At 35.0% G+C, this 24,638-nt stretch overlaps 2 protein-coding genes across 3 annotated transcripts; one reads left to right on the forward strand and one right to left on the reverse strand.

The window, feature by feature from the left end:
• Positions 1 to 1,885: 1,885 nt before the first annotated feature.
• On the forward strand, positions 1,886 to 14,658 carry LOC114273542 (trafficking protein particle complex subunit-like protein). Its single transcript, XM_028215349.2, has 9 exons — positions 1,886 to 2,780; positions 2,955 to 3,019; positions 3,400 to 3,514; positions 3,642 to 3,765; positions 6,064 to 6,144; positions 8,313 to 8,639; positions 10,915 to 11,081; positions 11,172 to 12,007; positions 12,731 to 14,658. The coding sequence occupies exons 1-9, from the start codon at positions 2,443 to 2,445 to the stop codon at positions 14,179 to 14,181; spliced, it is 3,504 nt and encodes a 1,167-aa protein (XP_028071150.2). The 5' UTR covers positions 1,886 to 2,442; the 3' UTR covers positions 14,182 to 14,658.
• Positions 14,659 to 15,419: 761 nt separating this feature from the next.
• On the reverse strand, positions 15,420 to 23,503 carry WDR55 (transducin family protein / WD-40 repeat family protein). 2 transcript variants are annotated; one of them, XM_028215350.2, is made up of 15 exons: positions 23,182 to 23,503; positions 23,066 to 23,098; positions 22,875 to 22,939; positions 22,139 to 22,226; positions 21,988 to 22,060; positions 21,423 to 21,529; positions 20,243 to 20,285; positions 20,067 to 20,123; positions 19,434 to 19,510; positions 19,220 to 19,268; positions 19,079 to 19,125; positions 18,911 to 18,984; positions 17,063 to 17,118; positions 16,852 to 16,981; positions 15,420 to 15,833 (listed from the first exon to the last, which is right to left on the reverse strand). In XM_028215350.2, exons 1-15 carry the CDS (start codon positions 23,274 to 23,276, stop codon positions 15,760 to 15,762), a joined length of 1,068 nt encoding a protein of 355 aa, XP_028071151.2. In that variant the 5' UTR covers positions 23,277 to 23,503; the 3' UTR covers positions 15,420 to 15,759. The 2 variants fall into 2 exon arrangements, with proteins under 2 accessions (XP_028071151.2, XP_082723140.1); XM_082867014.1 differs by lacking the exon at positions 15,420 to 15,833 and adding an exon at positions 16,122 to 16,315 and having other exon boundaries at positions 23,182 to 23,483.
• Between the last annotated feature and the right edge of the window lie 1,135 nt (positions 23,504 to 24,638).

The raw sequence follows: 24,638 nt of genomic DNA on the forward strand, positions 1-24,638 counted from the left end.
ACAGGTTTACTAATTTGAGAGGCAGTAGTATTATCAATGCCTTTTAATTTACTAGTCGAGGTTTGACCAAGATGAATTTGACTATTTTTGCGAAATAAAGGAGTATTAAATATTTCATCTTCAGTTTCAATTTCAGTTGGAACACTGGATGTACTATGTCGAGAGGATTGACTACGATTAAATTTAATTCGAACAGAACCATCATTATATTGTTGAATATCTTGGATATCTTGAATTGAGGATTGTTGTTGATTATATTTGTAATTTTCATTGACAGTAACCCATTGATCAGGTAAGTCGATATTTTTCCATTCAATCATTTGAGAAACATTAATATTGGATTCATGATTACTACTGCTTTGAATTAATAGAGTTTTATTTTTGGGACTTTTGTGTAAAGCGTAAACATTTAAATTAGTTTGCATGCATTTATAATGAACACGATATATTAAAGCAATATTATGAACTTTTTCTTTCATGTTAGTAAATGAACCATGTAATTGAATGTTTAATGTTAGTGCATCTAAAATATGTGGATCACGTAAACTAAGCATGAAATCAGGAAAACAATTAAAATGTACTGGACCTTTATGAAGACCAGTTTCCATCATACCCATTAAACTATCATTGTAATTAAGAAAGCGAGCATCTCTTAAGTATAATAAAACAGAGGTATTTTTTTCCTGCCATAGTTAATGGATTAACACCAACTTGTATTAAACCAATATGCATAAAATTGTAACCATGATTTAAATGTCTTTTGATTAACTTAGCATCAAATAATCGACAGGTTTCTCTAGGTTTTTCTAAAGTATAAACTTGTTCAATGGTTTTAACATGCAAAGCTACTTTAAAATCATTATGTATAAAAGTAGCTTTATAAATTTCTTTAATTTGTAGTTTGGGTATATTCCATCCTGCATCAATTTTATCATTTTGTATTTCAATATCTTCTTCATTAATTACTAATCCTTGATTAGGTATTGAGGGCAAAGTTGTTGACCTAGAACTAACTGATGAGTTACTTCTAAATAATCGATTCATTATTTTGTTTAATTAATCAGTTTTACAGATATCTTAATACATACACAATTCTTGTCATGTTATCACATACCAATTGGTTTTAGTACAGACCCTATTTGGAAAACTCCTATGTCCTACACTGCCTAACTCTAAGGACTTACTCTGGACAGGGAACGAAAGTGGGTGACTTAAACCAAGAGGATCAACACAGACGGGTCTCTTGGGTGATTAAGATGAACTGAAAACTAGATTAATCAAATAAACAACAGAATTGATTGATCGGAAATAGCTAAGCAATTAGAATCAGGATTCAACATAACAATGGCTCTGATACCATAACAATGACTCTGATACCATAACAATACGCCTTGTTATACAAAAAAAAAAAACTTTAAAATATTTTTTGTATTTTTTAAAAAAACACATTTTTTGTATTTTTTAAAAAAAATAAAATTTTTCAGTACATTTTATGTATTTATTAATTTAAAAAATATTTTTTCACAATTTTTTTTACTTTTTAAATACATCTAACTAAGGTGCATCTAAAAAAGTAAAAAAAAAAATATTTCAAATTTTAAAAATATTCATTAAAAACAAAAAAATACGAAAATAAAAAAACTCAGCTTTCAAATAACTAAATTCAAAAAACTCAAATCAAACACACTGAATCTTTTTAAACAATAATGTTGACATTTTGAAAAAAATTGTATTCAATAGAGAATTTTTTTAGTTAACCAAACAAACGTTTTACTTTTGTTTGATAAAAAAATTACATAATAAATATATAAAGTATAGAGTAAGTGGAAGAAAAAAAAAAAAAAAACAAAACAAAACAAAAGAGTGGACTACCATTTGGGCTACATCCTTTTATTATGCTCACATTTTAATATATTTTAAAAGCGTGTATCCTTGGTCAACAGTAAAAATGTGGTTGGGAACCACGCTTTCTCAACAAAAAAAAAATGCTTAAAAGCGTGGTTTGTAATCACGCTTTTATTATTTCACAAATTTTTTACAGGAGAGGCCTGAAAATAGTGAAAGCGTGATTTGTAATAACACTTTAACCTAATTTAAAAATTCCGTCCAAACTAAATCTAGTTTGAAAAATAAATTATTAATTTGACTTACTTTGGAAAAAAACCCCGAATCTGCATATATATGCATATATAGGATGAAAAATGAAAAATAAAAAATAAAAAACAAAAAACAAAAAACAAGAGGTCATGTGAGTCAACTCATGAATACCAGTGAATCGGCCTGGCCAAAAGAGATCCGCCTCGAGTCAAAATCACTCTCATATAGTCGGCCGAGGATCGCCGGAGGAGACCCTACGACCATTCGATCTCCACTCACTCAAACCCTAAATTCCTCAATCAACACACACACACACACGAGAGAGAGAGAGAGAGAGAGAGAGAGATGGAAGAGTATCCGGAAGAGCTTCGAACGCCGCCGGTGGCTCTGGTGGCGCTGGTGGGGTGTCCGGAGCTTCACGCAGTGATCTCCACTCATCTCCACTCCGAACAGCCTCCCATCAACACCCTAGCCCTACCTGACTTCTCTAAGATCTCTCTCATCTCCAAGACTCCCAAACAACCCCCCCATTCTGCTCAATCCCTCGGCATTTTCAAAAGGGATTGGCTCCTCAAGCACCGCACTAGGGTTCCCTCTGTCGTCGCCGCTCTCTTCACCTCCGATCACGTCTCCGGCGACCCCGCTCAGTGGCTTCAGCTCTGCACCGATCTCGAAAACCTCAAGTACCATTCCCTTTTCTCTTTTCCTGTTTGTTTCTTTATGCTATGTTATGTTTCGTTCATTGGAAATGGAATCATGTTCCAATTCACTCTCATTACAGTCAACCAAACACTACCTTACGATTGAGTTGATGGTCTGTGCTTTTGTGGTTTATGTATATATATGTATATGAGCAGGGCTATAATTCGACGAAGGAATATCAAACTAGTTCTTGTTGTGGTTGTGCAGTCTAATTCTAAGGGTAAGTTGTCATACTTAATACCTCATTGATGTAGTTCTCTACATTCATTTGAATTTTTTTTTTTTAATCCGTCTCTGTGCTTTCTATTCTTTAAGAGGAAATTTTGTTCAAATTACCTGTAGCATAGTTATTATATGATGTATTCACTATATGTTTCTTCAATGCAGAATTTATCTATGTTATTTGAAGAGTATTTTGCATATTTTGAGCTACATCAAATATAGGCTCCAAATTGCATATTACTTATTTGTGTTATATATTTTATTTCTGTAAAGGCAAGCAAAAAAGGGCTTCTTTATCTGGACTATTTTTCTTCCCCGTTCAACTTTTAGAAAATGATTAGGATTATGAGAAGCAGTTGGTAATATTATTTGATGCAGATGATGTCAGTGAAGATCGTATGATTGCTCTGCGAAAGCGTGCTGAATTAGATTCCAAATACCTTGTTGTCTTTGTTCCAAACAATGAATTGGAGCTAGCACAATCCCTCAACAGGCATGAAACTTCTGTATAGTATTCGGATTAGAGTTTTTTTTTTTTTTTTAATCTCTCCCTCTCTCTCTCTCTCGATCGATCGATATTTGCTGAGCGTTGTTTTTATTATATAACAAACAATGTGCAGGCTAGGGAACATATTTGCAGAATTATCAAATACATATTACAGGGATGAAGGACGAAGGATTAAAACATGTCTTGAAAGGAAGAGCATCAGCTCTGTAGAGTTGAGTATCCGCTATTGCTTTAAGGTCTGGACCTCATCTTTTATTGATTTACTTGTAAAGTACATGAGTGCTTCATTTGTTGCACCCTCGCAGTATTTTTTTCACAATTTTTTTGTATAATTTTTTTATGTCGTTGGAAAATCCCACCATAAAGAGCTTCATAGTAGTTTCCTATCAGTAAATGCAGTATGGGTATGTATGGGAACTACCATGGTCCTCTTATCTTTAGAATTCATAATTTGCTTCAGCATGATTTTTACAAAAAATTGGAGAAATTAAAATTACTGAATTTAATCGATTGAGGATGATACTCCATGCTGCTTGCATGAGAACAGTGCATTTATCAATGTGGAATATTCTATCAATCAAAACTTTCAAAGATACAAACAATTGCATATATTCTTCTCATCCAAATCAAACCAAGCTTTAAGTCCAATCAAATGAGGTTAGCTGCATGAATCCTTCTTTTTCACTCGACTCTATCACAGAAGGAAAATAAGGTGGAGAGTTTGCTAAAGATTTTGAGAATTTTTAAAATTGTGTCGAGTCTCAAGGTCAATCTTAGCAAGAGTAGTATTGTGGATATTAATTTGGAAGATAGCTATGTGCATAGGGTGGCGGATATGTTGGGATGTTCCATTGATTCCTTTCTTCTCAAATACTTGGGGCTTCCATTGGGAGGACAACCTAGATTGGCATCCTTTTGGGAGTCCGTTCTTGTCAAAATTGGGAAAAGATTAAAGGGGTGGAAGTGAGTTTTGTCGTCTTGGGGTGGGGGGGGGGGATATAACTTGGTACAATCCGTATTAGACTCTGTTCCTATTTATTTCTTGTCCCTTTTCAAAATTCTGATTAGCATTGCAAGGAAAATTGAGAAATTGATGAGAGATTTTCTTTGGGAAGGGTGTGAAGAGGGTAAAAGGGTTCATTTGGTTAGGTGAGAGACTGTTTCTCTCCCTAGGGAAAAAGGAGGTCTAGCTATTGGGAACATTGTTGCTAGGAATATTACTCTATTGAGCTAGTGTTTGTGGAGATTTTCTATTGAAAGTGAATCGCTATGGTGTTCAGTTGTTAAAAGCAAGTATGGAGTTCAATCCAACGATAGAGATTATAACGTGGTTAATAAAGACAGTTGTCGTGGAAGTCCATTTCTCGTTTGTATCCACTTGTGTCTAACTTATTTTCATTGGGAGTTGGGAATGGGGTGACCATCCGTTTTTGAGAGGGTGTTTGGTTAGGGGATATCTTGCTTGATAGAGTTTTTCCTCTTCTTTGCTGGTTGGTTCGTTCTCGGAATGTTTCAATAGCGTCGGTGGCATGCTCTTCTATGGCATCCATCTCTTGGAATTTTGATCTCATTAGAAACGTGAATGATAGAGAGGTGGTGGAGTTGGCATCTTTGTTGGTATTGCTTGAGGGGGTTTCTCTTTCTTCCTCTCGTGACTTTAGGGAGTGGAATCTTGTTTCTTCAGGGTTTTTTCATGTAAATCCTTTTTTGATAAGCTCATTGATAATTCCTCTGTTCTCTTGTTTCCTTCTCACAAAAAAAATTGAAAAACGGTTGTCCGTCATAAAGTGAAGTTCTTCATGTAGTATTTGGCTCAAAAGGATGTCACAACTAATGATATTTTTCAAAGAAGAAGGCCTAATCACTCTCTTTGCCCTCTATAGTGTGTGATGTGCAAAAGGAACTTGGAGGTAGCGGATCATCTGTTTCTTCATTGCCTGGTGGCTTGTGTATTATGGCAGCATCTTTTCAGCTGAGCAGCGGGTTGCTCCACGGAATTGCATTCAAATGCTTCTTATTAGATTCAAAGGGTTTAGGAGCACCAAGAGATCCAAAAAAATGTGAACAAGCATTGTTTTTACTATTTTCTGGGTTATATGGTTGGAGAGAAATGCAAAAGTCTTTGATGGCAAGGAAGCAAGTGTAGAGGCTTTGTGGGATAGGGTAGAATATTTGGCATCATTTTGGGCATTTGTTTCCCTTCCTTTTAAAGGAGTTCTTTTGCTGTTGATCTCTAGGTATTGGGTTGCTATTTGCCATCCCTAGGGTTAAGAGTTTTGTGCCTTTGTTTTGCTCTTTCTCTTTCTTTGTATGAGGACTTCTTGTCTTCTTTCACTTTTCTTTTTTAATAAAATTTCTGTTGACGCTAAAAAAAAATTGCAGTTTTTCCTTGGGATCAAATCACAAGAGTTTGATGCCTATAGCTCAATTGATTTGAACAATCTAGACATTGCTATCTAATCTCTATGTACGTTTTGTGCTCAATGAGGTTGTCCATATTACTCTTTAATTATCTAAATCTTATGAATTGCTAGGTTGCCGTATATGCAGAGTTTCGAAGAGACTGGGTTGAAGCTTTGAGGTTTTATGAAGATGCCTATTACACATTGCGAGAGGTATCTATTTCTTAAAAAGTCATAGCTCATATTTTAATTAGTCTAGCATAGATATGGACATGTGACACAACACGATCACAATCACGATCATGACAATTTTCAAAAAATGCAGGGCGCGATACGCTTGGGATACATAAAAATTGCATATTTTATAAACTTATTATATATCAAATATATGAGTAGTTTATTCAAAGGTAATGAAAAAAGAAACATAGCGCTATTAAGATTAAAAAGTCATATATTTTATAACTTAAACATTAGGATATCATTTACTTAACAATTGCATTCTTTGAGAATTATATAACATTGAAATACACATCTTATAAATGTTTCAAAACATGTTTGAAGTGGACAAGTTGCATTCTGAAGAATGCAAAACATTGTTACTATGAAGAGATTCATCACATAGGTCATTTTCAAAGAATTCAAAATTGTCACCGAAGTGTCCAAGAATTGTTGTAAAGTGTCTGATATTATAAATTTGAATTTTTAATTGGGACACATTGAAGAAGTGTCAGACCAGCTTTTAAGAGTGTCTGCGGAGTTTTCTGTCTGACACTACATGTCTTCTCTCATGAAGTGTTTGTGCTTCTTAGAATCTAGTCTTGCCCACTGATGGCCCAAGGCAAGTTTGCTTTTTCTTGTGGAACTTCCTGTGATAAATTTATTTCATTAAAGTTGTCAAATAAACAAAGGATAGTTTCCATTCAAGTCATGACATAGAGAGCGGCGCAGGTTTTTAATTTTCATGTAAAAGATATTGGAAGATTTGATTCAGAAGGTCATTGCTAATAACTATATAGATCATAATTTAGATGGTTATAGCGATAGTAAATAGTAACAAACTTTGTACTCTTAAAATTCAATGATGAATCAGTGTGGAAATTTATTTTTTATTTTATTTTTAGTTTTTTAATTTTCTTGCTCCCCTGCAGATAATGTTATCACTGAGAGCAGCTTTGAAAAAATATACTTTGTATCAACAAGTGGTCCCCGTTGATACACATCTTTTAGTTTTTAAAATTGTCATGTAAAAAAAAAGTTGGGCCAACCTCCTATCATTAGTTGAATTTCATTGCAGCTCCCTGTTTTGTACATTTAGGGTGTGTTTGTTTGGACGGACTAGATAAGGGGGATTATAATCTATCGGACTATTAGTCGTGAGATACATTGTCTCCAGACTATTTGGTTGGACTGGATTTGTATCTTATGTTTGTTTAGTCATGCGATTAGATGTCTAGATTGGACTATTTTTAGTGAATCCAATGTTTGTTTGGTATATTATGAAGAAGGATAATGCTCAAATAACTATTTTATCCTTTTTAATTATTTACTAAGTAATAACAGTATTAAACATAACTTTAATATTTTAATTATTTTTAGTTAGATTAAATAAAAATTTATTTTATTTTATTTTTTGCACAATTAAATAAATTTATTTTTAAAAAATTAAATAAATTAAATATCAATAAAAATATATGTTATTTTTTAATTAAAATTTTAAATAAATTTATTTTAAATAATAATAATAATTAGATAATGAAATAAAATAAAACATCTATTAAAATTTAATTAATGAAATTAAATAAAATATAAACAGAATTTTAAAATAAAACATCCATAAAATATGTATAAAAAATTATTTTTAAAAATTAAATACATAAACAAAAATAAAAATTAAATTAAATTATTTTATTTTTAAATTGAAACATTTAAATTTTATTGAATTTTACTAAATATAATACATAATTAAATACCAGAGGGCAAAAATGTAATTTTAGTAGCTATTCCCATGCGATGAGTTATCCCATGGTTTCTATCCCACCCCCCCATGGGATAGCATAGTCCCACAAATATGGGACTAATAGTCTGGAGTGACTATTAATCTGGAGCAAAACTTTTGAAACAAACAACGGACTATTAATCCATTCAGACTAATAGTCCAATCTCATGCCCAATCCTTCCAAAACAAACACCCGATATCGACCCTGCATAGCTTAGTAAGTAACTGCAATTATTATTTAGTCACTCTATTTATCAAACTTGTATCAAAGTTCTGATGAATTTTGAATATATCTGTGACTAAATTGAGCTTTGCAATGTGTCCTTATCCATGAAACTCTATATTGTTATAAACTCTTCGTTTTTTGCTCTTAATTTATATACAGATGATTGGTACATCAACAAGATTACCTGCAATTCAACGGTTAGTTGAGATAAAAACAGTTGCCGAACAATTACACTTCAAGATATTAACCTTGCTACTGCATGGTGGAAAGGTTGTAGAAGCAATCACATGGTTCCACCAACACAATACTTCTTACAAGGGGCTAGTGGGAGCGCCAGAAGTTAATTTTCTTCATTGGGAATGGTTGAGCAGGCAGTTTTTGGTATTGGCCGAGTTGCTAGATATGACCTCTGCTACTATCCAAAGCACAGTCGTTGCTACAGATAAATTGAGTGAATGGGAGTTCTCTTCAGCTTATTATTACCAGGTATACAGCTTACCTTCCTCGTTACTACCATCTTCATGATTTACATTTGTAGGGAGGTGATCTCCTCCCATATGTCCTATTCTCATCAGCACGTGTACCTTACACATCACTATAGGGACCGCCATGGGATACATCTTTGTAGTTACCAAGTGGCCTGCAAAGGTCACTACACAACAATTATCTTTAGGCCAATAGTACTTAAGAGTGTACCTCAGTCAAAACACTTTTGTAGAGACGTGACAAGGCACTTTCCTAACATGCCATGAGAGTTAGGAATTTAGGTGACACCTGGGGTCTCTTAGATAGGTTGGGGGCACGGCCTAGGCATGCCGAACGACTTGGCATTGCCACAGTGATTTACCCCTCATGCATCTAACTGCCTTCTGCCAATCCAACAGACAGAGGAAGAGAGACTTCTCCATACTCTGGTGTTCCCTATAAGGATATGACATTTAAGAAGACTGGATCATTTGCCTCCAAGGCAAGGTTTTTTGCCAAAAGGAAGCATATGAGGTCTCTAATGGCCTAATGCTTTCGTCCAACAATCACTTTACATTTCCAAACACGCAATTACATACATATGCCCGCCTTCTAGAAATAGTGTTGTACTTGTCCTTTATCCCCCTTTCACTCTTTGAGTTTCTAAGCTCACAACAGTAGAGAGACTCCACTGCCTCTCTCTCTCTCTCTCTCTCCCTCTCTAGGATACTTTGACTTTCACCTAGTCACCACCAAATTCTTTGGTGCTTCTAACGTGTTTTGCCACCTCTCAATTGAGCCTCCTCTAATCACTCACAATGTGTTTTAAGGATGATTTGATAACAAAGCATCATCTGTATGGACATCTCAGTTGAGGAAAACATCCTTTTTAATTTTCAGCTTAATTTTGTATTGATCAAATACCAGGTCTTTGCATGGAATTATTTCTCTGGTCTTTGCATGGAATTATTTCTCAGGGAATTGTCAAACTATATCTTGTCTCCAACGGTTATTTTGTGCCCATGAGCTTTTATATTTGCATCAGATTTTGTTATTATTTGGGCAATGGAGAACTTAGTTACCTAATCCATACAGATGGCATTGTGCTTGGTGTTCTAATTGTCAAAGTAGCATCTTGTCTCCAATAGTTGTTTTGTGCCCATGAGCTTTTATATTTGCATTATTTGAGCAATGGAGAACTTAGTCACCTAATGCATACAAATAGCATTGTACTCAGCATTCTAGTTTACAGTCCGGCGCATTGTGAGTGAATTTGTGCCAAATCCATGATTCCTTTTTTTTTTTTTTTGGGGTGCTGATTGAGATTAGTCAAAGCAGCATATTTCAAGTTTATCATATCTTCAGTTTTTTTATTGCACCATTGTATGGTGGACCTGCAAACATTGTATCTATTTCACCATTGATGAATCATGTATCACATTCCACTCATGGTGATGCATGAGCATCTGCATGAGAACAACAGAAACTGGGTGTAAAAAACTTTGGATGCCAAGTATCAAGTGCTTACCACGAAGCCAAGTTGGCTTGAGATTAAGCATGTTCTTTTTATTTTATTATATAGAATTCATATCATAATATTTAAATAAAAACTATATAATATAAAGCTCTTGCTCCAGCACCCGAATTGTTTACTTAGGTGTAGAGTTGTGGCTGTATGATTGTAAAGAAATTTAGCACTTTTGGCTAATAAGCCTAGTATTCATGATCCGATCTTTTTATTTTATGTTATTTATGTGGCCCTAGTTAATGGTTTTTGTAATTAAATAACTAGTAGATTTTTTATCTTAAGCATAAATGATCAGTTCTCTCGTAAAAGCTGCTGAAGTTCATTTCAACCCATGCTTCTTGTAATTGTTAATTAATACCAGTATTAAATTTTCCATTCTAGTTAGGTTAAGATTTACCCCCTTCTTTTTTTGTTGCTCTTTGTTTTTTATTTCATTCTCATAAGTGAACCTTTCCAATCCTTTTATCATCACATAGTTCAACTATTTAGACGACCTTTGAACATAGACTTTTGTGAATCCACGGGGGTGGCAGGGGTAAATGATTGCAGCTGTTGGATGATTCAGTCATCTGGTTAGGATAGTTTGTTAGTTAGAATCCTTCTGTGGCTTCACTTATGTATTAGATAGTTGGGAATGCCTGGTGAAATTAGGGTTACAATCCTCCCTCTCATGCAGGGGGATGCGTGGACTTGATTGATAATGTAGAGTCAAGAAACTTTTATATTTCAATTATTTGTAGTATGTCTTGACATTTCATCTTGAAACAGTTAGCTGCTCACTACTTGAAGGAGAAGAGGTCTTGCTTTGAACTTACTCTGTCAATGTCAGAAACAGCTAGTGACATTGATGGTAATGCTGAATCTGTTGCACCTTCTGTTTACGTGGGTCAGTTTGCTCGATTACTTGAGCAAGGGGATACATATACTATGCAACCGTAAGCATAGAATATTGTTTTCTAGAATTATATCCTTTGGTTTGTCTTGTATATTCTGCAAATGCTGATATTTACCATTTGGCTTTGTAGTATTACTGATGAAGAATATGTCCGTTATGCTCTAGCCGAAGGGAAGAGGTTCCAGGATTCCTTCGAAATTATTGCTCTGCTCAAAAAATCTTTTGAATCATACACTAATTTCAAAGCCCAGAGGATGGCCTCTTATTGTGAGTTCAAGATGGCAAGGGAATATTTTTCTGTGAATGAATTCGGTAATGCAAAACTGCTTTTTGATAGTATTGCAAGTCTTTATAGAAAGGAGGGGTGGGTCACTTTATTATGGGAGGTCTTGGGTTATCTGCGGGAGTGCTCAAGGATACTTGGTTCGGTGAAAGATTTTGTAGAGTACTCCCTTGAAATGGCTGCTTTGCCAGTATCTATTGCTGGTGTCCGATCTTTAAGTTCTAAGGAATGTGGCCCCGCTGGCCCTGCAAGCCTCTCACAGAGAGAAATCATACACGAGGAAGTGTTTGAGCTTGTCAGCGGAGAATCAGGTTTGGCATCAAATGAAGAAAACAATAGTGTCAGAGTAACTGGTGATCAACCCCTTCATCTTGAGATTGATCTTGTCAGTCCACTTAGAGTGGTACTTCTTGCATCGGTTGCTTTCCATGAACAGATAGTTAAGCCTGGAGCACCCACTTTGCTTACACTGTCATTTCTATCACAATTACCGCATACTGTGGAGATCGATCAGTTAGAAATCCAGTTCAATCAATCTGTGTGTAATTTTACTATTGTGAATGGTCAGAGACCTCAGTCAGCTGCAATCTCCAATGTTCAGCCAGGTCACAGAGTTGAGACTGCTCCTGCTCTGATGCTTTCCACAAACAAATGGTTGCGGTTAACATACGACATCAAATCTGGTAAGCCAGTTACTCACTTCTAGATTGGTATGTGGGTGGTTCTTTTTTAGTGCTCATGTGGTGTACATTTCCAGCATTATGTCACTTATCGGTTCCCCCTAGGAGGTTTTGAACCAGTGAATCGCATGGGCCGAGACCATCCTAGAAAAGGAAGTCATTTGATCTCAGTCAAACTTTGTTGGGCCTGGCTTGTGGTTGTTTGATATGCAACTGCATGATCATTTGGTATTTACTTCCCAATTTGAATCTTACAAGATATGAAAGAAATTAATGACCCAGATTCTTTTTCCATGGCTTTCTTTCTGCATCAAACCCCTTCTGGTTGTGAAATGGAACTTCCCAAAGGAAGAAAAAAAACTTGTTCTGGCTGTGAAATGGGAAGTTTAAGTCAAGATTGGTTGTGCTTCAGTAGTATAATATTTGTTCATTTATGATTATTATTTTTCTGGAAAATGTGAAGCTAGTTTCTGTCCAGTATTGCCAAATACTATGGTTGCACAACTGCATGCTTTAGGATTTAGGGTTTAGGACTGTACCAACAGTCTGAGCGAGTTTAATCACCATGCTCTTCCACCAAATTGATTAGCAATTGCCTTTAGACCATTGCTTAACATGCTCGAGTCCTCATTTTATGCACTTCCATCATGCAAGGAACTTGTAGAATCATTGTGCTTGTTTTCATAGTGTAACTTGTGTTGTAACATAACAACTTGACTGTTGCAGACCAAAGTGGAAAGCTTGAATGCGTTTCTGTAATTGCAAAGCTAGGACCTCACTTCACAATCTGTTGCAGGGCTGAAAGCCCTGCCTCAATGAATGATTTACCACTTTGGAAGTTTGAAGACCGTGTGGAAACTTTTCCAACCAAGGATCCTGGTCTTTCATTCTCCGGTCAAAAGGCTACTCAGGTTGAAGAACCAGACCCGCTAGTCGATCTTCAACTAGGTGTTTCTGGCCCTGCATTAGTCGGAGAGATCTTTGCCATACCCATTACTATTTCAGCTAAGGGCCACGCTGTCCACTCTGGCGAATTGAAGATTAACCTTGTGGATACAAGAGGTGGCGGCTTGCTTAGTCCAAGGGAAGTAGAACCATTTTCTACAGACAATCTTCACGTTGAGCTTCTTGGTGTATCTGGACTAGAATCCGAAGACGACAACATCCGGAAAATTCAGCACTCTTTTGGATTGATTTCTGTTCCATTTCTAAATGAGGGAGACTCATGGTCCTGCAACTTAGAAATCAAATGGTATCGTCCTAAACCAGTCATGCTTTACGTGTCATTGGGCTACTCTCCACATAGCAGTGAACCTAATGCACAAAAAGTTAATGTCCACAAAAGCTTGGAGATAGAAGGCAAGACTGCTGTTGTATTTAGCCATCAGTATATGTTGCCGTTCAGACGGGACCCACTGTTGTTCTCAAAGATCAAGCCAGGTCCTGATTCTGATCAGATGGCATCGCTGCCTCTAAATGAAACTAGTATACTCATTGTTACTGCTAAGAACAGCACGGAAGTGCCATTACAGTTACTATCAATGTTTATTGAGGTTGACGATGATGACATTGGAAAGTCTTGCACAGTGCAACACGGGGCTGAGGACTCTTCAGACTCTGCACTCCTCGTGCTTGGAGAAGAGTTCAAGAAGGTTTTCTCTGTCATTCCCAAGGTAAATATGTCGAAGCTTAAAATGGGGACAGTGTGCCTAAGATGGAGAAGAGCTTCTGGGCCCACGGAGCAACCATCTGAGGTATTGACCAAACATAGACTTCCTGACACAAATGTAGAATTGTCTCCATTGGTTGTGAATTTGGAGTGTCCTCCTCATGCCATCCTTGGCAACCCCTTCACATACTTTGTCAGAATTCAGAATCAAACAGAGCTGCTTCAAGAGATCAAGTTCTCATTGGCAGATTCACAGAGTTTTGTGTTATCTGGGTCCCATAACGGCACGGTTTTCATTTTGCCAAAGTCTGACCATGTCATTGGTTACAAGCTTGTTCCATTGGCCTCAGGTTCTCTACAACTTCCCATAGTCACAGTGACCTCAGTAAGATACTCAGCTGGATTTCAACCTTCCATTGCCGCATCCTCTGTTTTTGTGTTTCCATCCAAACCTCATTTTGAGATGACAAATATGGAAGTGAAGACACAGTCTATTGTAGCTGAGTAAATACCGATCAAGAAAATCAGTCCTTATTGGTTTCTAATGGGACACAACGAACGGATTGATCAGTAGCTGGATCCAATGTTTGTCAGGGAGCGCAAGATTTTTGTTGATGCATGTAATTTCATGCGGATTTCTTCAGGATGATTGAATTTGTGGCTGGATTTTCAAGCATATTTCCTTTGCTCCATCTGGGAGGGAGATATGGTGTTCTTGTGATTACTCTTAATTGTGTCTCTGCATCTCAGTGAGTCAGTTTTTCTAGAAAGGAAGGGTTTGGTATCTGCCTTCAATGTCTTTTTCTAACAGAGTTTTGTTTCACTTGAGTTGTTAAAAATTCCAATTCTTTATGAAGTTGGTGTTAATTAAGTATTTGAAATTTAAGCAGAATTGTGAGAAGTGACTTTAATAGTGATATATATGACCTTTTTTTTTTCTTTTTTTTTGTTGAGAATCATGATATATATGACTTGACTCTCATAATTTGTGATGTTTTTGTAGAAGCATTCCTCTTGTGGTGGTACTCTCTAATTCTAAAATTTTACTTATGCAATCAAATGGCTCCAAGTGATCTAAACCAGTATACTTAGGCCAAGTTTGGGTACTTCCAAAAAAGCCAAAAAGTCAAAAAGTTACTCAAAAAATTAAAAAGTTAACACTATTCACCAAAAGTCAACAATTACGGCTGCACAACTCCCAATTCAAATTTTTCCCTACAAATCAATTTTTACAAATTTTTATTACATATTTTTCAATAAAAAGTCAAAAAGTTAACCCAAACATCCATATTTTCAACCTCAATTTTTTAGTCCAAAAAGACAAAAAATGCACTTTTTTAGTCTTCCCAAACTTGGCCTTAGATTACTGTTATACTCGGCCAAATGATCTAAACCAGTATATACCTAAGGCTGCCGAGTAAAAGCCAAACTCAAAGATTGTTGAATTTCAAAATATATTCGAATTATGAGTCAATCTCAAATCATCTCTCTCCCTGCGTGTGAGTTGGAGGTGAGAACTATAGCTACTAAATTCAACACAATAATTTTTACTCCATAGCAAACTTATTTTCAAAGCCAATCAACATGGCTTAGAATTGAATTGACATGCTTTTGCTTTAAATGGATTTGAAAGCCAATTCTGAGCGAGTAACTGTTTTTTAATTTTTTTAAAACATGTGGGGAACTCCAGAATTAGTTTCTCCATATTTTCATATATCTTTGCTTCAAAAATGGCACAAGGCGGTCTAAATCAATTTCACTTGTTTCATTTCTAGCACAAATACACGTTTAAATCTATACTACATTTCAAATTATGAAGATGCACTGCAAGTGACAGCTATTCAAAAATGCAAAGAATCTAAAGTTTTTCCAAGAAAAACATATATTATAGTCAAAGAATGAGAAGACCACCAGCCAAACAGTACTTGAAGTTGCTCAAGCAACACCATCCATTCATAGTGAAAGCTAATGCCTCTTTCATCCAGTCTCATCAGCTAAAACGATAAACATTGCCATGCATATCTATATCTCGTCAGGGCCAATCATCATCAGATTACCAAAATTGTAAAAGAGCAGTGCTAATGATTTAATCCAAATCTGCAAAAAAGTTGTTAGAACTGCTGAGTCCTTGATCTTTATTTGAATTGTTCCTCTTGGTCCCTGCAAAGACAAAACAAGAATGTAAAAGGTCAAGGCACGAGATATATTTAGACATGTACAGTTTCTGTGTGCTATGCTGACTTGCAAATATTTTCTTGCCTAGAAAAATACATATATACACATTATGGAGGCAATCCAGATAACTTTACTGTCAAGTTGTAGATTCTCTTGGTATATTACCAGCAAACCTAAGGAAGTGATAATAAACTCAAAAATTGACAGGTGTCTTTTGGTAGTTTGCAAGGAGACAAATCATTCATGAGTTGATAACTTCATTTTCACATTTTAATCACTTTTTTGGGAAGTAGATAACATCCAAGAACAATCACATAAACTGCACAAAATGGATAACTAATTCATTTATGCTACCCTTTTTTCTATAGCCATGTACTAAATGAAACTACGCATGGGTGGGTCTGAATCCTACCCTTTAGTATCTGGTGAAGAACATTTTATCAGTTTGCAACTTAAGCCATAACGTCCTGTTCTTCAAAGAAAGTATTATGAGCAAAACATTTTTGCCAGTTTCATCCCCTCAGTATTCAAACAGAAAAAATAAAAAATAAAATTGAAAAAATAAACACATAAAAAATTGCACAATATATATGGATATATTAGAGCTAAAAAGAGAGAATTCCTAAAACTAGCAGCTTGTTTGGGTGTGAGGCATTGTCAAATCAAGTTAATTAAATGTCTATGCAATGTGCAAATTGAAAAGACTCATAGCTAGAGGCCCAGAAAGTTGAGTTTCATGAAAGAATCATGGTTGAACTAAATGACCTAATGGTTGGAGTTAACTGAGAATTATGTGGTTAAATAATTTAGATGATTATCTGGACCATCTGATATTATGAAGTTCTCTTTTTCCGCAATATGAGGGGAAGAAAACCTCATTCAATTGCTAGCATCTATTTCTACTGCCACAGATATTCATTTCATGCCTACAGCTTATGGTAGGAAGACGCAACATATTTTTTTTCCAGAAATTGTCACATAAATTTGAAATTATACAATATACCTTGGGAAGATTTTGAAAGAGTATCATCCATATCCATTTCATCCGCCTCATCACTATCACTGTCTGCAACAGCCGAATGACTCTTCACAGGATTTCCAGAACCTTGCAGTAAATCATCCATATCCCATAGCTACATGGAGAAAATGTATATAGTTGAGAGATACTGTCAAAAAAACCCTTATAGCCACCACAGAGAGAGAGATCCACAAACCTTCAATGTGTGATCATGTGATATACTGCCCAGAAACTTTTTATCATGAGAAAATGCTGCAGACCAAACAAACAATTTAATAAGAAGTGGTCCAACTTGAGAAGGGACAGCATCAGCGAATGATGCAGATAAAGATTTTAAAAAAATTGCCAATGGCATAGCATATATACATATTGTTAGAGAGCTTAATATGCATTGTTGGGGCCCTTTTCAAACAGCTTATGGCTTAAGCTTTTGGAACTAGTGGTGCTATGCTATTACATATTATCAAAGTTCAGGTTAGGAGAAAGTCTTGGATTTAAATATCTTCATGTTCATTTGTTTCACTGTTTACATTCTATTTCTCTACATGTTTGGATGTTTGCATTTCACGTGCAAGATGGGGTTGTAAGGGAAGGTGCGTGTTGGGGAGCTTAATACGCATTGTTGGGCCTCTTTCCTAATTGTTTAAGTATCTAAGAGCATCCCCAGCAGTACCCTTATATTACCTTTTTAGCCAAAATAAGGAGTTTTGTTGTCAACAAACAGCCCCAGCAGTTCCCTTATCCAACCCCCAAAAAATAAGTGTTGCTACAGTCACTCTCTATTTGTAGGGAGTCACTATAGCTCCCTCATATTGATAAATTCTTATTTTATTGCAGCAGAAGGCACGAAGGGAAACTGGAGGGCGCCAAAACTCAGCCCAAGACTCTCTCAAGAATCTCTTTCACTGGTGTAGGTCACTCTTTCTCGCCATCATCATCACTGAAGGCAATTTCTAGTATGTATTTTCTTTGTGTTGTTCCCAATCTAAACCCTACTACTATTCTATTGCATGCCCAAAACAGCAGAAGAACAACAAACAGAACAGCAGCAATGCAGCAGGCGAACACAGCAGCTAGACAAGGGACCGGACGTCCAGTGGGTTGACCGGCCGGACGTCCAGCCAGATGACATCAAAACTGCTCTGTTTGTACCAAACTGCTCTGTTTAACTGGTTCTTTTTATACAAAACTGCGAGAGCAGCCACGTGATTGGATTAACTCAGATATTTAGATCAAGGCAGATAATAGACAGCAGGAAAAATATGCACTGTTGTGTGTTAATCTGGGTGTTTAAAGGCCAACTTCATACAGGATTACATATTTCCCTGATTAGTAAACTTACACTCCTTACCCCTGGGGTGAGACCAAAAACCAGATTTAAGTTTGACACAGTCAATTTGGGTTGAGTTTGCAACAAGATGATATGGAATTACTAAACTGTACATTTTTTGTTTTGTTTTGTTTTTCTTCTTGTGTGTGTGTGTTGGAGGTGGGAAGTGGGAAGTGGGGTTGATCTAAAATGCATTGATCTCCTCCTCCGCAAGGCCATCACTTTCTCCATCATTTTCCTCCCAACCAAGAGAACGAAGGAATGTAGCCTCTTCCTCATCTGGATAAACTGCTCCATTATGTCCAATCAATTAAATTTATTATTTTAATATAATGGAGAAAGAATAGGGAGTTTGTTGGGAGAAGTAAATAAAAAAGTGATTCCTAAAATAGGGAATGAATTTTTTCATAATATTTTAGGGTAAAATTTAAGTAAAATGTTGGGGATGCTCTAACATACATAAATATCCATATAGACACCCATCGGTCATAGCCAAACCATTTGGCACCAAAAAAAAAAAAACTATGTTAGATGATATAAACTGTAGGCTATATAGAAAGTTCCTTTTAGGGAGAGAAATTATGAATAGGAATATCACCCAAAATATAATCACTTTTCGGATAGTCCCAGTGATATCTGGAGGTAGAGTAGTCCTACAAAAATAAACCTCAAGGGTTTTGACATTCCTTGCTAGAAAAGAAAGCAAATCCATACCAAGACGCTCGATAGGATATTCTGAATGCTCCGCAATTGGCTGTATTATTCTGTTGGGTAATATGCCTACCAGGCTAAGCACAAAAACAAGAGAATATTAGGAACTATAAAAAATAAAAGAGTTTAAAATAAAGGAATAAACCTTATCCCGCCAGAGAATATTCTCACCTAATGAGCCCATTCTCAGATCCAGTAATAACTCTATCTTCATCAAGCTAACACGGGCAGTTAGAGAGTCTTTAGTTTTCAGTTAACCAGCATTGATTTGAGAACCAGCAAGATCAAGACAATAAAGATTTAGACACTCACCTTTAACAAAGCATCAATAGAGTTTGGGGATAGATCGACAAAGCGGTCACTGAAAAACAAGAAGAATCATCCCACAACAAGAACATTAAAAGTTGAAAAAATGAAAACATAAAATTCCTACTGATTCAAAATCTTCCCCACCATGGACAGGAACAGGACCCTCATCTATATCCATTTTGCAGCACTAAACATATACACATTAAATATGGATTACCTGCAGTCCTTGAAAAAACCCCATGAATATAATAGAAGAGTTCCAGTTTGCGTCCCACATATAACTTTTCGACCATTCTGATCACAACAAATTAATAGTCAGCACAGAAAATAGAATACATATAAACGAACACAGGCAGGTGCTATGACCAATGTTCTTCCATTGGATTGTGTTGGATTCGATAAAATTAGTTGAGGAAGCTTCGTTTTTTTCCTTTGTTTCAGTTCAGTATAAGCCTGACATTAAATAGAAGAATTAGAAGGACAAAACAGTTTCTTTTCCAGACAAAATTTAATATGTTTGTTCATAACATTTTTATCTCATAACATGTTCAGTAGGAATGGAACACCGACAAGAATTAAAGGTAGCACACATTTGGCAGGTTTAGTACCACAAAAAGAAAATATATGATGGCACACCACCTTGATACCACACCTGATATCTAAAAGCATTACGTGTGCAATACATGTTCACAGAGAAACATGTCTCCATAAATATCATGTCACTCGTGTGCAATACATGTTGCCAAAGAAATGTGTGCATAAACACACAGTTTAAGAAAATAGAGACAATAGGGAAGATAAGAAAGTACACATTGCGTACTTCATATGTATAGAGAGAGAGATAAATTACCTTCATGATTAACACAGAAAGCAGCTCGTCTTCAGAAAATTCAGAGCGAGTTTGAACCTGCAATTAGAATATAGAAGATGGATCAACCAGTAAAATATATATTAATTGACATGAAATGTTTAAGCACAATATATCTTGAATCAAACAAACCACATAGAGCAATCCAACGAAAATACCTTGTTGCTCCGAAGATTGCAAACAGAGAGAGTCCCGTCTCCACTTAACAATGTTAAAGAAAATAAGTTAAATAAAATAAAACAAAAATATCATAAAGTTTTTCAATATGGAACTGCCAAAAAAATGAAATGCAGCCTGGAAGCAAAAAAAAGCCATTTAGTAATATACTTGGAGAATATATCCCTCCTTTCTTCTGAACAGAGATTGAATATAGCACAAACACACGAGAAGGAAAACTGAATATATGAAATACAGGAGATTAATGATATCCTATAGCAACCGTTTTGCATACATATTACATAGATATTGTCATTTGACTTCCTTGGATGTGCACAGAACATCTCTACAAGTGTCTCACGAACAGGAGTCATATGTACTTAATTCACAGTCACTGTCAACTCCATGAGAGCCTTCCAAATAATTGAGCATATTACAATTGCTTGAAGCCCCACTGGGACCTCAATTCCACTCACAATATGGTGGATATAGTATTCCCCACACCCTAAAATTTCACCATCAAATCTGAAATAAATCAATAGAGAATGCCAACTTCCCTAAATGCATGGAACTGGGCAATATTATGGCTGGCAAGGATCTGCAAACAATATCCCCTAACAATGTTCATGAGCCAGTCCTCACACAAAATTAGCCACATGATATGACTAATAAACAATTGGACATGCATGTTGCAAATCAACACTTTTCTATATGTATATAGTAGCAAAAACCATATAGTTCAAAAGGACGAAAAAATAAAGTCTTCACATTGCCTCACATTATACGGACATTTCTATATAAGAAGATTATCCATCTAAGACAGAAGATGACACGACATGAGCAAGGGAACCATGTAGGATACGTGACTTACTCACCCACTAGCATAACATTCCTAGTGCTATCATCCAGTGCATGAAGAAACGCCGCTATGCCTAATTTATTTGTAGTCCCATATCCTTCTGATAGCACATAGATATTCCAAAATAAGTGCACATAGCCATATCTTAGCAATTTGCATAGAAGCAGTATCTTATCTCAAGTCATGGATGATAAGAGATTGGTCTCGGTGATAATCAGTTATTTCCTCATATCCTTAGATGGAAGAAGTATACATGGCTAATAACTAGAGAATGCATTGAACATGCGTACCCACCAATATAAATAAATATATAGATTGAGTACCTTGTTCCCAATAGTCTTATGGAATCAGATGCCAAAGTCATATCTGAAATGTATTCTTCATGAACATCAAAAGAGTTGCAGCAAGTACGCTGCCTGGTATCCCAAACCTGCATTAAAGTGAAAATGAAGAAATAAAGGTGTAAGCAAACAAATTAAGATTAAGTTTCTCCAGCACTCCATAGGGTCATTACCATAAACAGTTAAACTAAAATCATGGAACACCTCAAGGGAGAAAAATAGCATTATTTTTGTTCTTACAAATTACAATGTTATATAGAATCATAATGTTCACAAGTTTGACTTTCTGCTGAAGTTGGCATACAAAATTACAAAATAATGAGAAGTATAAAAAAAATAGAAACCTAAGGTCACTATTGCCTAGGACATCACTAGATATCCAAATGACTAAACCATCAAAATGTTGACAACCATGAGATGCATTTTGAAGTTAAAATATGCCTTTGCTCATTTAAAAATTCCCTCACAGGAGAAATTTGGTTTTCAACTGGGAGAATTTGAAGTCATAAACTTCTTTACAAAAAATGTTTAAGTTAAGAAAGGATACCTTAATACACCCTTCATCATCTCCAGATGCAATGGTTGACTCTGTCAAGCTGATTATTCGATTGACAGCAGCCCTGCATACGAACAACATAGCTAGTGAAATTTCCTAAAACTAACACAGAACTAGCATAAATTAACAATTAAATACCCACCCATGAGAGCTTTCAAGACGAGCAATTGCAGATCCTGTTTCAACGTCCGTCGAAAGAATGGAGCAATCCGGAGACCCCGTGACAATTGCTAACCACAAAAGAACAAAACTCAGCGACTGTTTGTATGCAAAAAACTTCGGCTGTGTTTGGTTGTGCTTTTGAAACGTGATTCTACACCTGTGTTTCAGTATGATGTTTGTTTAGGATTTTGTAATCACGTTTCAAAAGCTCTGCTGAGAGCTCTGTACCAAATCTGTCTCAGCCGCTCTTTTGCTCTGTTTTTTTTTTCAAAATTTTTGCTAAGGGGACGTCCGGCCGGTCGTCCGGCCAGTTGACCGGCCGGCTGTCCGGAATAGTAATTTTTTTTTTTTTTTTTTTTTTTTTTGCAATTGATTTATATAATCGGAAAAAATATTTTCTGAAATTTTTTTAATTTTTTATGTGCTTTAAAATAATTTTGAATTGTATGTTTAGTTATGAGTTGTAAATTTTTGTATCACATATCAAATGTCACATCAATAATTCCCCACTCAAATCAAACCTCTTTTCCAAAACTATTTTCAAAACTCTTTACCAAACAAATTTTCTACACTCAAATCATAACTCCACAACACACAAACTCAAAATACAACTCATACTCTCAAATCACATTTACAAAACTCTACCAAACGCTACCTTCATTTTCCACTGAAATCAAAATAAAATGAAATGAAAAGCATATAGTTAGGTGCATTACCACGACCCTCGTTGATGAATCGAAGGGCCCTACAAGATTCACTATGGGCATGAACTTCCAAAAGCCTAAAACGATCAAAAACGAACATAAGCACAATTTTTCCACGACTGCTGAATCTAGGGTTTCAATTATTCATATAGCTGAATTAGAACAACTCATAGTAAGATAAAAATGAGATAACGTTAGGTTACCTTTGAGGCGGTGAATCAGCGGCGTAGCGATATCTAAAAATCATAAGATTCAATCGATCAGAGACTTTGAGATTAATGAATACAGCAACAATTCTACAAGAAAAATGAAAACTTACAGAAGAAGATCGCCGGTGATGAGGCCGGCGGCGACGAGAGGGTTAGAAGGATGAAAATCGAGGTCGAATGGAAGCTTACCCAAACTAATCTCCATTGAAGAACACTCTGTTGTGTGTGTGTGTGATTCAAATTCACAAGCTCGAATTGACGTGTGTGTGGCTTGTCAATGAGAGAAGAAGATACTATTAAACATGAAGAGAGAGAGAGAGCACAAACAAACAACCCATAAACCCTAAATCGGGGGTTTTTGTCAATTGAAGTGCGTTGACGAACGGTTTTGCGCGGTTCGACTGGCCCGACCGGGAAAAGGTTAATATAGTTTTTTTAGTTAATTATATGAAAATTCTCAAGATTTCGAATGTTTTTTATTTTAAATTTTAATATTTTAATTTTGATAAATTAAAATTTTCAAGTTTTATTTGTATTTTAATTTGTTTTTTTTATCCATTTTGGTTTGTGTAAGATTACGAAAGGAGTTTAAAGTGAAAATAACTGAAATTTAAAGTGAAAAATACGTGAAAATTTTAGATTTATTTTGTAATTAATCCTTTTTTATTTTTAGTTTTTTAGTTTTTTTAAAAATGATTAATTACACAAAAAAACTTTATAATTTTACTTATTTTTCACTTTAAATTTCAATATTTTTCCCTTTAAACCCCTTTCATTATCTTACACAGACGGATATGGACGAATGAAACAAATTGAAACACGAATGAAACTTCAAGGTTTAATTTGTCGAAAGTGAAACATTGAACTTTAAAGTGAAAATTTTGTAAAACTTGGAATATATATATATATATATAGATATAATTAACCCTAATTTTTTTAATTGAAAATAGTGTATATTTTATTAACTATTTTAAAGTTAGTATAGTGAAATAATTACAATAATATGATATAATATTATGTAAATCATTGATCTAAAAAATATATATATTATGTGAATAAAAATAAAATAATTTTGTGAATAATTTTATTTAGTAGATACCAATTTCATTAAATTTAACTTATAAATTTTTTTTTTTTTTTGACCCATCATGTTAACATGACATAAACTAAAAATAACACGATTTAATAATATAAAATGATAAAAAAAAATTAGGTTGAAATACATTCTCTCTACTAAAATTTTATAAAATTATAATAAGTCTTATAATTTTAATATAATTATACCAAATTTTCATAAGCTTTTAATCTATACAACATTTGGTCCTTTTTTATCATTTTTATATTAAAATATATATTTTACCTTATATATTTTTATGTTTTCATTCAATTTATATTAATTTTGATTTCATTAATCTTACTAAAAAGTAAGTAAATATAATTATGGGGTACGCTTCTCTTATATTTACATTTCAACATGAGAGAACTTGAGAGACCCGTAAAGCCAACCATATGTTTCGTTTCGATTATTCAAACCATTCATATTTTAAGACTCATTGAGTAGAATATT

This window comes from Camellia sinensis, chromosome 4 (genome assembly GCF_055761805.1).
Source record: "Camellia sinensis isolate YWXY chromosome 4, ASM5576180v1, whole genome shotgun sequence".
NCBI lineage: Eukaryota > Viridiplantae > Streptophyta > Magnoliopsida > Ericales > Theaceae > Camellia > Camellia sinensis.

Coding starts and splice junctions, on each gene's coding strand:
- LOC114273542 (XM_028215349.2), top strand. CDS start 2,443: ATGGAAGAGTATCCGGAAGAGCTTCGAACGCCGCCGGTGGCTCTGGTG. Junction 3,766..6,063: donor GTATCCGCTATTGCTTTAAG/GTCTGGACCTCA, acceptor ATGAATTGCTAG/GTTGCCGTATATGCAGAGTT. Junction 12,008..12,730: donor AACATACGACATCAAATCTG/GTAAGCCAGTTA, acceptor TGACTGTTGCAG/ACCAAAGTGGAAAGCTTGAA.
- WDR55 (XM_028215350.2), bottom strand. CDS start 23,276: ATGGAGATTAGTTTGGGTAAGCTTCCATTCGACCTCGATTTTCATCCT. Junction 23,099..23,181: donor ATCACCGGCGATCTTCTTCT/GTAAGTTTTCAT, acceptor TATGATTTTTAG/ATATCGCTACGCCGCTGATT. Junction 21,530..21,987: donor ATGATGAAGGGTGTATTAAG/GTATCCTTTCTT, acceptor ACTTTAATGCAG/GTTTGGGATACCAGGCAGCG.